The 13,468-nt window shown below is 38.8% G+C and overlaps 1 protein-coding gene across 1 annotated transcript; it reads left to right on the top strand.

The window, feature by feature from the left end:
- The first annotated feature begins 7,327 nt into the window (after nt 1-7,327).
- On the top strand, nt 7,328-10,449 carry six2a (SIX homeobox 2a). The gene is made up of 2 exons (XM_027011578.2): nt 7,328-8,188; nt 9,615-10,449. Exons 1-2 carry the CDS (start codon nt 7,629-7,631, stop codon nt 9,919-9,921), a joined length of 867 nt encoding a protein of 288 aa, XP_026867379.1. The 5' UTR covers nt 7,328-7,628; the 3' UTR covers nt 9,922-10,449.
- The last annotated feature ends 3,019 nt before the right edge of the window (nt 10,450-13,468 follow it).

Below are 13,468 nucleotides of genomic sequence, written 5' to 3'. Positions count from 1 at the left end.
CTCTCTCTCTCTCTCTCTCTCTCAATGCCATGGTGCATGTCAACACCATGCAAACTCTCCCCTGCTCTTTTACTGCTCTACTCATCTTACTGACCTCATCTCCACCATCATGTGTACCTAGAACCACACGCAAGGAAATCTATGCCCTTTGCCAAGATTACTTGAGTATCATAAACAAATCTTGTGTTTTGGTGCACTGAGTATTTGAATATTTCTCAAATTGAGGAGTAAAATTTTGTTGAGTGAAGTTGAGAAACGTTGAGCTCAAATTTTGACCTAAAAAAAATTTGGCCAGTTAACTCAGTGGACTTGGGGGGTAGTAATCCTAATTGTCATTTAGAAAAGTAATTTGTAATTGGCATTATTTTTTTCTGAAAAAAAAAAATATTTGTGTTGTACTGATTTGAAGACCATCACAGCAAAAAGTGAGCAAATTACAGTTCACACCTCAGCATTTCAATATTTAGGAGTTAAAAACTTTAGATAATAAAATGCAATGTGTTGCACTGGATATGCTGAGTTCGTCAGTAATATAATGTTCATCTGTATTGTGTTCTTATTTTTTCCTACCAGCCCCCAGTCATACCGCAAAGATATTCAGAAGCAATTTAGACATTGAAAGAAGGAAAAAATAAATATACAAATGATTTCTATTTATTCGGAGCAAAGAATCTTTCATTCAGTAACACAAGAAAAACGGACCATTGTCAGTTCTGGTGAAGCACAAAGTGACCTCTAAATATAAATGTGCACAGAGTAGTAATGCAATAATGTACACTGCAAAGCCCACCTGGCTGTAATATTCTCACTGGCTGGCTCGCCATTCTGTTTTGACTACAGTGCAATGGCAGACTGACCATCGAACCTGTGCCAACGCTCTGCACCTTCGCTGTTGATGGAAACTAATGCTGACCACGAGAAGTGCGAAACAAGAACAAACTCTTGAGGTAAGTCATGTGAACATGTGTTTCTACTCTTCCAAACTAGTTATGTTCAAACAGGAAAAAGCCCTGAGTGAGGAAGGGCCTCCAGTCACTTCGCTTCTGCTTAAGCTGGAGTGTCAACAGCCACTTTCCAAACAGCCATGTAGTTGCCAATGTCTTAACCAAAGAACCCAACTTCTAGGAAGAGTTTGACATGTTACTATTATTCTGTACAATTTTCACTGTTTCTGTGTAGACCAATGTAGTATATTTGGTTTCGCAAATGTGATACCATAAAACTTAAATTATTTTCTATTCACTTTTAAAGAATTAAAATCAATATTGCATATTTACCCAAGTTCATGAAATTATGCTCAGATCTAGCTGTGACAATAGTAGCACTACTCTTAGTAACTGGAGTATAGTTACAAGCTCTAAAATGTGATTTACAGCACTCTGCACAAGTAGTGAATTGTTGTATACACAAACACACACACACACAAACACATGCATATACTAACAGACACATCTGCCAAAAAACTGTTAGCTTCCTGAATAAACATTTGTATTTCATAAGCTCAATTAACCTGACTCTCTGAATTTAAACACAATCATGTAATGAGATCCTTCAATATGCAAACATTATGTCTGTGAGTACTTAAAATGTGCATAGATTTCATGTAATCTTTACAATATGTGGTTTTATTTTACAATGTGTCTAATACGTTCAAATGACCTTGATACAATAAATAAGTCCAAATCATAAAAAGGAAAATATAAGTAATTACTGGAACAATTAATTACAGGTCTGTTTGTTTTTTCCTTTGCATACAGACAATATATGAGTGTCATGTCACATTACTGTTCTAAAAAGAGGGTAATGTCATTACATATCACAAACCATTTCTGGAATGAAACCTGGCTGGGTACTTTCAAGGATCCTGAATAAGTAGCAGACTATAGTGTGCTTCAGTGGCTCCTGTAATTCACCACTGTTCATATCTGAGGGGCCGATTGTTGGAGCTTTTACTGGACATATGGCTTGTGACACCACATGAACTTCCTGTTTCAAGTGAAGCCACAAACTGCCATAAAAGGTCTTATGACAAGGGCTGGATACTAATTACATGATGGCGCTTTGGTAAAAACTCTGGGGAGTCCATACGAGTCCGATTCACACACACACACACACACACACACACACACACACACACACACACACACACACACACAAAATGCTTTCAGCAAGAAAAATATATAAGCTAAACTGACTTAAAACTATCTCTCTGATTGTAAATAGGAATGGCCACAGCTGGAGATACTGTGTAGCTGTAGGGTAGGTCACCTCACAAGGAGAGTGCATAGAGCCAAACTGGATTCCTTTCAAAACCTGCAGTCCTCTTTGTGCAATCTGACATGTGTAAAATATTGCATTTGCTCTGTCTTAAATTATAGAGCTATGCATGATGTTTGCTTTACATGATCATGTGTGTTGCCAATTTATTAGGTTATGCTCTGTAACATCTGGAGCCTATCTTTAAATAATGTGATTATATGTCTCAAAATGAAGAAATCTAAGAATATAAGAACATGATGGTCAAGGTAACCTTATTAGAAAAGACTGGCGGCTGGCGGCTTGTTGAACTCCATAGTGAGTGTGCTGACTGCTAATATCGAGAACACTACTGCATTAATAACCTAGAGGCTGCCGTGTGTAGCCAGAACAATTACAACAGTAATACCACCAATATATTTTACCATTATATTCCCAGTCAGAGCATCCGGCACAGGGTCTGAGGACAGGTTATTTTGGGTTGACAAACTCATTACTATACAGTACTGAAATGATCACACTTACTGCTGTGCATAATTATACAAACAAATAAAACAGGATGTTATAAGATTGTAGATTAGCTCTTGCTTGATAATACATTATTGCCATATCCTGTGTTATATAAAGTCCTTAATATGAATTTGCAGCATTAAAATTAAACTAACAGTGGTGTGTGTGTGTGTGTGTGTGTGTGTGTGTGTGTGTGTGTGTGTGTGTGTGTGTGTGTGTGTGTATGTGTGTGTGTGTGTGTCTAATTGTTAGTATGTTAAATAAAATTTAGTATTTAAGGACAGCTCTGAAATCCACGCACTCTAGGGTCCTGGGTGGGTCCATAATCTCATTTATCACCCTGGTTATTACACACCTTTCATTTTAGCAATTTACAGAAGAAATCACATTACTAAGTAATATTAAGATTAATAACTAAATAATACATCTGAAGTTTAAAAGATTGACCAGCATTTTGACTGCAAGTTATACATTTGTTAATCAATCGTCATAATTAATAGCCTATAATTCGGCCTTATTTAAAAAGTCATATAGAAGCGCTTATTTCGCAAATAACTATGTCTCTGGGGTGTGTAGTCAAGCATGAGTGTGCGTGGTGCTTTGGAGGAAATATTTGGTAGGTCTAACAAATTGTGCTTTGAGAGAGTGTGGCCAAGGTGCTGGGTTACGCCTCCCGTCTTATGGACACAGAACAGATCCCATAGATGTCACGCACAATCTGGCCCTCTTGGGACAGTAAAGGCTCTGCATATAGTATCAAGTGTTTTGCTCTATGTATCCAATAGTTTGAGACCATAATAGATACTATTTAAGGCACAAAAACAAACCACACTTGTTCATTGTTAAGGGGGAGTATGCGGAGAAAAATTGAGGGTGCAGACCACAGCCTTTAACGCAAAACCTCTAAACCCTCTTGCATCCTCAATTATGATGGCTAAATTGGATCTGAGCGCAGCCTTAAACTTCTGTTAAAACGGACGAGAGAACTGCATAAATGTACTGATTGGATTCCACTAAAGTTTTATTAAACGCATGAGGTTCAGAAGTTCTGATGGTCTACTATACTCGTACAAGGCACTTTCCTCCCAAGCAAAGGCTTGGGGCAATAAAAAAAAAACCATTGTCATGTTTAAACTTGAAATGAGCGTAAGACTGTTTAATTTCTCTTTGAAATGCAGTTGTATTTAAAGAATGCCATCAATGTAAGGCATGTCACATATGCTTTATTGCTGTATTTGATACTGGGTTATATTTTGTTGAAAACTTAAGTTCAGTCAAACGTTAACGTATTAAGATCGTATGTCTGGATAATAGTTATTCGACACTTGGTATTCTGTTAGCCCTAATACATTGGCCCTATACAATGTCATATCAATATTCCTCACGATGGAGGTGTCCTGCATTCGTTCTCCAGTGAAATACACGGTGACAACAAACGTCTGGGTTTAATTCAGTCTCTCCACGCTAAACATGACATGTCTGAAGGAATGTAACTCATCAAGCCGCGTCCGGGTTGTCTTGTGGAACAGGCCTCGGCACAGCCAAGTCCTGCTGCCACCCAGCGCTCTTCGAGGAAGATTTCAAAAAAACATCTTGCAATAATCAGTCCAATTAGTGGAGGTCGCGACTGTGCGCGCTCGGGTTAGTAGCGGGAGGTTGTGAAAACAGGGGGCGGCTATTAGACGAAATGCGATCTCCATTCATCAGTATTGTAATGATCACCGCGCAGAGGAGCCGCGCAGGTCCTACGAAGCTCTGATCAAAATGATCCGGAAACAAGCCGTTTACAAACATTGTCAAGACGACACGAGTGCCTTGATTTGGCCCGTCGTTACCATACTCGTCCGAGCTGTAGTGAAGCACTGAGCTTTCCAGAACAGTAACCTGTAGGCCGTCGTTTAATGCCGCACAGTTCTGTTGTGCGACACTAAATAAGGCACTCTGAAGATATCGCGCTTTGTATATGAAAAGGCTGCGTTAACTTTACTGAGGACGCTCATTAATTTAACTGATGTTTGTTGGCCTTGCTGTTTGTTAGAAGATTTCAGGCGCCAGGAAGTGTACAGTCCCAGATGCTTCAAATATTCTTATAATATAATTCTTGGAGCATGGTTACTCAAATAATTAGATAATCAATTATGTTTTAATCAACTTCAAAATATTGCATGTAATTAAGAGTTTAATGCGCTTTTGTACGCTTCAGGTAATAATTAACCGTTTATTAATCATAGTTGCAAAAATTAAAGAATAAAATTGGTTAATGATAGGAATGCCCGGCTAATATGGCTAATAACCCAAAAATGGACAAAAACAATATTTATCATCATTATTATTATTATTATAATTTATTGCTTTTGTCGTTATTGTTATTATTGTTGTTACGGCCGTTGTATTTGTTGTTATTGTAATTATTTTTATCATTAACGTATTCTCTTTATTGAAGGAAGCTGGTGCTAAATATATTATTAAATATAACATACAACTCTTTATTTTACATTTTTATAATTATCGTTAAGGGCGAACGATCCCTCTCAGAGGAACGCTTCTTATTGGTTTAATTTCCATATCTAAAGCCTTCTAATAAACAGGGACATGCTAGCAGCAACTAAAGATATGGGAACGTATAAAACATTGTGTTAATATACTCACAACGCTCAGTATAATCCTCATATGGGTCTCAAAATTAACTAACTCTAGGATATATATATATATATATATATATATATATATATATATATATATATATATATATATATATATATATATATATATATATAGAACGGCAAAACGGCACTTGTTTATAAACTTTCCTATAATACGAGATAAATTACCTTATGATATCTTATGAGATGTATGTACATGTGTGTCTGTGTGTGTGTGTGTGTGTGTGTGTGTGTGTGTGTGTGTGTGTGTGTGTATATATGTTGTTCACGCATACACGTATATTATTATTAGTAGTAGTAGTAGTATTGTATACAATTGTATTATTCTATATATTATGCTTATTTATAAATAACAAGTATCAGGTTTTTATTCCTACAGGTTTGTAAAAGCTAATATTCCCAAGGGCAGGCCTTTTGTCAATGAAGTTATAGACTAAATCTTCGCGGATCTTAGGCGGTACGCTTGTTGTCCTGTGATGATCCCACACAGCCAGTAGCCACATCACAGGCCTGAACGTACAGAAAAATACATAGAGCTTGAAATAAATTGTATCTTTCTCTTAGAAATCCAACAACAAGCGTCAGCACATTTCACATTTTCTCACTCCACGTGACTATGCCGAACTTTTGTTGTGGTCTTAAAGTTGTAGCATTAACTTTTCAATCAGAGAGCGTCAATGCTGAAAGGCTAAACCTGTTTCTGTGCCATTCTGCGCGCCGGGCTAATTGTTGAGAGCGATCTCGCTAGTATTCACACCGGTCACGATGAGAGGACAGGTTACGCGTCTGCCTCCTGGCTCAGTCAGGCGGTCGGTTTCCGCATATTCATTCCGATAAACAAGAACAAATACTTTGCTTGCTCATAATTTAGAATGACCACACCGAATAAATAATTTGTCGAAACGTAACGAGGAAGGTGAGTTTTAGCAAAAGACATTTTATTGATATTTACTTGTCTTACCGGTAGCAGGGGTCCCTCGGAGTTTCCTGTCCACTTTGCTGCGAGCACTGGTTAATAGAGCCGCTGTTCGCTCTATAATGCGTTCCTTCAGCGGGTTATTTCTCACTTAAACCGCCCTCTAAATTCGCAGCCCTCTTCCACTTGAGATCTCGCGCCTCGGTACCTGCAGAGCGCGCGCGCGCAAATGCTTGTCCCCTGGTTATTTGCAGAACCCTCACCAAGACTATTCAATAATTCATGAAACAGAATGTGTAACAATTTTACAAGTACTTCTTTCCGCCATTTAAACTACCTTTCCGAATTTACCAATCTAACCCGTAACCTACTGCAAATTTATATAGACTGACATACTAATTCCACTGGACATGAAAATCCAATTAATATGCTATTTACTTTATTTATTATTTATTTATTGTTGCAATTTACGATGCCCACATGTACTTTGTAAATCATTTGATGTATTTTTCGTAAGATATGCGTTATCAACAAGTTAAAAAGGGATGCGTTTACATAGTCAGTGGATTTCCTGTTCACGTTACTCACTCTCCGACTGCAAGGCTTATAGGACGTTTAATGCGCATTCGTCCTCTAGCGCCATCCTCTCCTCTGCTGTGGGATAGCCACGTCTACTTCGAGCCCTCTTTGGTTACTACAAACGTCTGTCAAATCCTGGGTAAAAAAATATAATATACAGGGAAAAGCAAGGCTATATTTCTATTGGTGGGCGGGTTTTAAATGAAGGGAATAATCAGTCAGCGAGGCCAGGGAGCCACCTCAAAGCATATCGGGTTACTTTGAATGACAGCGTAACCATGGCAAATAATTTGACTAAAACTATTGTCTTATCCTCGCCATCCCCGGGTCAGATAACCAACCAATCACAGTTCACATAATCGGTTTTCTTGCCAGCTTAGAATAATATTATTAAAACAAGCGAGCGAGCTTGGTCTTCGGGAGTACGTTATGGTGAAACGGCATAGAAAAGGTGGTGAGCGACTCACACAGGAGGAAAAACTTTCCCTCATACTTTTTAGATGGATACACGGTGTTTTACGTATGCTTGAACGGATCTGAAACTCCGTGTCCCGCTTAATTCGGAATAGGATTTTTATCAACATTTGACGACGCTTTGAGAATTTTACCGTTCATGGACTTACACAGTTTTCAAGTGAATAAATATTGTTATCGATAACTTGGACAAACGCACTAACACAGAACCAATTTGTTAGCAACAAATCATGTCTATGCTCCCAACCTTCGGCTTTACGCAAGAGCAAGTTGCGTGCGTCTGCGAAGTCTTACAACAGGGTGGAAACATTGAGCGTCTTGGACGTTTTTTGTGGTCTTTGCCGGCCTGCGAACATCTCCACAAGAATGAAAGCGTCCTTAAAGCAAAAGCCGTGGTTGCTTTTCACAGGGGAAATTTTAGGGAGCTTTATAAGATTCTCGAGAGTCACCAATTTTCACCGCACAACCACCCGAAGCTCCAGCAGTTATGGCTCAAAGCACACTACATTGAGGCGGAGAAGCTCCGGGGCCGCCCTCTTGGAGCTGTAGGGAAGTACCGCGTCCGCAGAAAGTTCCCGCTACCCCGGTCCATCTGGGATGGTGAGGAAACCAGTTACTGCTTCAAGGAAAAGAGTCGGAGCGTGTTAAGGGAATGGTACACTCACAACCCGTACCCTTCACCACGGGAGAAGAGGGAACTAGCCGAGGCAACGGGGCTAACAACTACTCAAGTCAGTAACTGGTTCAAAAATAGACGGCAGCGTGACCGTGCAGCGGAGGCTAAGGAGAGGTAAGAGAACGTGAACGCTCACTACCGTTCATGACGGTGTATAATGTTACCGTTGAACGGCTTGTTCGAAAGTTGGCCGTAAAACGCGCAGACTGCTCTAGACAGTCCACGTCTGGCTTCTTCAGACTTGCAGGCTCTAGTGACAAAAATATTAACGCATCTATTCTTTGAGGTGAGTTAAAAGGAAACCCGGAATTTTTATTTTTATTTTTCATTTTACTAAAAAGGCAAAAATAATTAAATGGTTTTAAAAAGCATATGTCTAGAATGGAATCTGTAAAACATCAAACTATAGTCAGTAGGCTATCAAATCAGTTTTGGTCAGCATATATTTTATATATATATATATATATATATATATATATATATATATATATATATATATATATATATTTTGGTCAGCATATATATATATATATATATATATATATATATATATATATATATATATATATATATATATATATATATATAATTATTATTGTTATGTTATTACATCTATCGCTAAGTATATGTTCTTGGCATAAATCTTATACCAAGTATACACTGTTACAATAGGTCTATTACTTCTCATCCACCGAATAAACCTAATGTTTGTGGGTTCATAACATAATTCTTTTCTCTTTTTGAAATGCTTATAAAGAAGAATTGGCTGCTGGGTATTAATTCAGCTTGTGTCTTATTTCACCCGCTGGCGGGTTAGACAAGTTCAAACCGAAACATTAAACTACTCTTAATATCTGTGCTAAATTCGCAGTTCGTACACGCTAGCTGAAAGAGCAAGGTAATAGCTAGGACCGAGAACTGTGCAAAGGTCAGGCCTTGATGTGACACTGGTTGAGACCCCGTTTTGTTCTGCGGGCTTTCTTCTGTACGCGTTGACTGTTATATCGAGCTTTACTATGAGTGAGAAGTAGGATTTAATTAATAGAAATCTCTAAGAAAAGCGTACGCTCAGGTTGGCCACATTACTCTCTCTTCGAACAGTAAGGCCTTGTTTTGGAATTAAACTGCCTATGTATTTGCACATGCTTTTTGGTCGTCTTATGCGTTGCTTTAAATATTTTATTTCCTCCAGAATATCCGTACAGATTTTTCGCCACCGTTCTGTTTCTAATTGTCATAAAGAACGCAACTTCTTAATAATTGAATATTAAAGCGGATGAAAGTTTGGATCTTTTTAAGGAGCGCACTGCTGCAAACAGTCTGTAATGTCTCCATACTAAAGCTTGTTTTAATGTTATTGTCTTACATATTCATTTATCCAACAGTCTTCGTTGCCTTAGTCATTGCTTTAATTGTGCTTTTCCGAAAATAATTCGTCCGCTCTAACTAATCACGACTCCGACTGCGTGGATCTCGGTGTTTATGTGCGTACTGTTAAAGCTGCTGGATGTGTTCTAATAACTCGCTTCCATTTTCACAGGGAAAACAACGAGAACTCGAACACAAACAGCCATAACCCATTGACATCATCCTTGAATGGAAATAAGACAATTTTAGGGAGTTCGGACGACGACAAAACGCCATCTGGAACACCGGATCACACGTCGTCCAGTCCGGCTTTGCTTCTTACGTCAAACTCGGGGCTACAATCCCTGCACAGCCTCGCGCCTCCGCCTGGTCCCAGCGCCATACCGGTGCCTAGCGCGGAATCGGTCCATCACCACCACTCTTTACACGACACAATACTGAACCCTATGTCATCAAACTTGGTCGATCTTGGTTCTTAAAATAACGCAAGGAACCCTCTGAAAAGGACACGTTTACGTGGACGACATCTCCAGACATAAGGAGCGATAAATGCAGAGTAAAAGAGAGAAGGTTTTGGACAGAGTAAGTTTTGGATGTTATTTTGGATGGTCTACAGCAAAGCCAATAAAAAGGTCCTTGATATGGTATTTTTATAGAACGTAATGGTCTATTGTTCGAAGACACGGAACTACAATGTCTTATTTCTTGTTATATTTTAGATTGCAACAGATCCGTAACCTCTCAGTCGTATACCCCATTTGTTTACATTTTCTTTTCTTTTCTTAAAGGCCATATTAAGTTTCATTTTGATGGGGTGCCGCCTTGTGAAGTGTTTCTATTACCAGCACAGCGATTATTAAACTTCTCTCCTTTTTCTTTTCTTTTCTTTTTTTTTTTGGAAAGCGACTGCATGTAAACTTTGCGATCAGTAATAAAATATAAGTTCGATCCCACCATAGTTTCTTATAACCTTTACAATAAAAGCTAAAGTACATTTACTGAGCAAAGTATGTGTTGTAATTGTTGTGTTTAATGTGCAATGCTCATTTAATGCTTTATATATATGTGTGTGTGTTTATACACTAAGTGTAGGCCAAGGCAGGCCAAAGTCAAGCCACAACAGTTGCACGTGCTTAGATGGCACCCTACTCTCTAACATAATAGTTCACGAGCGTCCAATTCACAGGCGATCATAATTCCGTGGAATAAGATGCACGTGCGTATATTGCACCCCGTGGTCGGTTTTGAGGTAACTCAGGAACTACTCTAATGCTAGGCTTTTACCCCAAAATGAATCTGGATTTAGAGGATTTCTGCGGGTTAGTTAGTTATTTAAGGTTCTAGCAAATTGTGAACTCGGTCGGTCTTACAGTCAAGCGTTTGGATCAATATAAGTCGTTCTGGATAAGAGCGCCTGCCAAATTCCAAATGTATCTCAGTCCTGGAGTTTGCGAATACCTGGACCGTTCCCAGACTGTGGCCATAGCCTACAGTTTCTCTAAACGTGTGTTCTGAGTATTGTGCACCAGAGCATAAACAACAAGTCATGCTAATAATAATAATAATAATAATAATAATAATAATATTATTATTATTATTATTATTATTATTATTATTATTAACTTGAATATGTCTAATAGTACATTTATTACAGCAAGAGGAAGTAACGCACGACGCACTTTCCTCTCTCAGCGCTAGGCGCTGGAGACTGCTCCTCACCCAGAGGGCTTTTTTATGGCTTGGCCTGTAGGTCTGTAGGCCAGCAGTAATGCAGACGTATTCCGTTTCAACATGACCTAGCGCACTAGTGAGTCGCCACGTTCTGTTAGTCGTGTGCCACTGAGGCCCGACAAACACAGAAAAACCATCTGTATGTGTTTGGTTGATGGATTAATTTGTGGGCACCTTTGCTTGTTTTAGTTAATTATATGACAGTGTTAAAATGTAATTTTGTAATCTTCCTGCCAAACGTTAGTAAGTTATGTGTTTAGCGTTCGACTCCGTTGGATCCCGTGAAATGTGTGTGGATGCTATCATCCGAATTCTCAGCGTTACAGTATTTTATTAGCTTTTAGGAATAACAAGTTACAGTGGCTTCGCTGACAGGGTTTTGACATATGGTACATATCTTTCTGTTGTGCAGTACAATCTTTAGTCTACACAGAACATTGCTTTACTCAACCGGACTCAAGGACTAACTAAACTAATTCTTATACGCCTTCTCTCCTCCTCTCCTCTCCTCTCCTCTTCTCTCCTCCTCTCCTCTCCTCTCCTCTCTCTCCTCCTCTCCTCTCCTCTTCTCTCCTCCTGTCCTCTCCTCTCCTCTCCTCTCTCTCCTCTTCTCCTCTCCTCTCCTCTCTCTCCTCCTCTCCTCTCTTCTCTCTCCTCTCCTCCTCTCCTCTCCTCTGCTCTCCTCCTCTCCTCTCCTCTCTCTCCTCCTCTCCTCCTCTCCTCTCCTCTGCTCTCCTCCTCTCCTCTCCTCTCCTCTCCTCTTCCATAAGCCTAGGTTGATCCCGTGTTGAAGAGTTAGTTCCCCGTCTGCTTCGTTGTCTTTGTAGTAATTTCGTAACTTCGTTACGGGCACCGCGTTGTAAATAATTTGCAGATGATTGTCCGTTGAACTATAATCCTTGTTAACGACAAATAATTGGATTCTGACATTTCTATTGTACCTATAAGTGTAATTTCGGCATAAGTGTCAACATAAGTACTCACGGCAGCATAATAGTGTAAAAAGTAAGTTTTAAATGTAAAGTAGCCCTTGGTATTATGCTTAAATAACCCAGCAGATGAATCAGATGTATGAGGGGTTTTTTTTCTTGCACTTTTCACTTTACTTGGATTTGAGTCGACTTTTCCCCGCATTCCTTACAAATATAATTTAGTTAGTAGGTCTATTTTAACTATGACATTAGTGCTAGTGATGGTATGTGCATTTTTAAGAGAGAGGCGAGGGCGTTAAACAGGACATCAGATGCTTCGAAAATCCTCGGCACTAGCCAAACTAACAAGGACCTGCTGGCTATAAAATCTAACACGCGTATTTATTGTTGAAAAAAGTATGTTTACAGGGAAATTGCTCAAAACTACAGCAGAAAACCAAAAGAGGACAATCTAGTCGTTTATATCTGTGCTCCTCAAAGTATAAAGAGCCATTCTCTTCTATAGGTGATGGCCAACTCTCCATATTTCTTTCTTCTAGTTTTGTACCTTGTACGACGCACAGGTAGGCCAGCCGCACAGAAAATGAAAATTGCGAAAATAAAAGAATGCAAAATAACCTACTGCATAAAGAACAGTTCTGTTCGCGTTTAGGCCTACGTGAATTAAGAGAAAACCATTCTAGTTTAGAATGTGGATCCAGAAATTATTGTTCACAGCAGATGATAAATGCTGATTTTCTTCAAAACTGCCCACAAACATACCAGATATTCTCTGTATTATCAACATGTCCAGTAGCATCATTAACCTCAAACATTTAGGCTAGTTTAATTATCAATTTAAACTATCATTTTATACTAATAGAGCATTGTATTACAGGATATACCCAAAAGTATCTTTCTCAAATACGAATTCAAGTTTGAATTTGTATTTGTTTATTTATTTATTGTCGTGGGACACTGATAGGGACTGTTAGCCGGTAATGTAACCTGTTTTACTGTGCGCATCATACTCCGTCCCGGCTGCTTTATGTTCTACTGGCTCTCCTTTAAGCAAAGGTACAAATATGGAAAACATCAGGATTCTTCTACAAATATCAACAGCAGAAAGCCCTAGTGTTGAATTAGCACCTACAGTGTTTATGTGAGTCCAGCTGGATATAACTGAACACTGTAAGAGTTAAATCCGGTATGCTTTTTTTCCTGGGTAGCATATTTTTATGTTAGAATATTCACAATGCATTTAACCCACGTTTGAGGCGGCCGTTTTTCTGTTGTTGTTTTTTTTTCCCAAAAAATGACATGTGACACTATACCAATAGTTTAAAGATCTATTATGCTAATTAAACTTGTCTTTGTTTAACGA

This window comes from Electrophorus electricus, chromosome 11 (genome assembly GCF_013358815.1).
Source record: "Electrophorus electricus isolate fEleEle1 chromosome 11, fEleEle1.pri, whole genome shotgun sequence".
NCBI lineage: Eukaryota > Metazoa > Chordata > Actinopteri > Gymnotiformes > Gymnotidae > Electrophorus > Electrophorus electricus.
The sequence above is the reverse complement of the archived record's forward strand: the minus strand, read 5'-3'. Positions and strand labels throughout refer to the sequence as shown.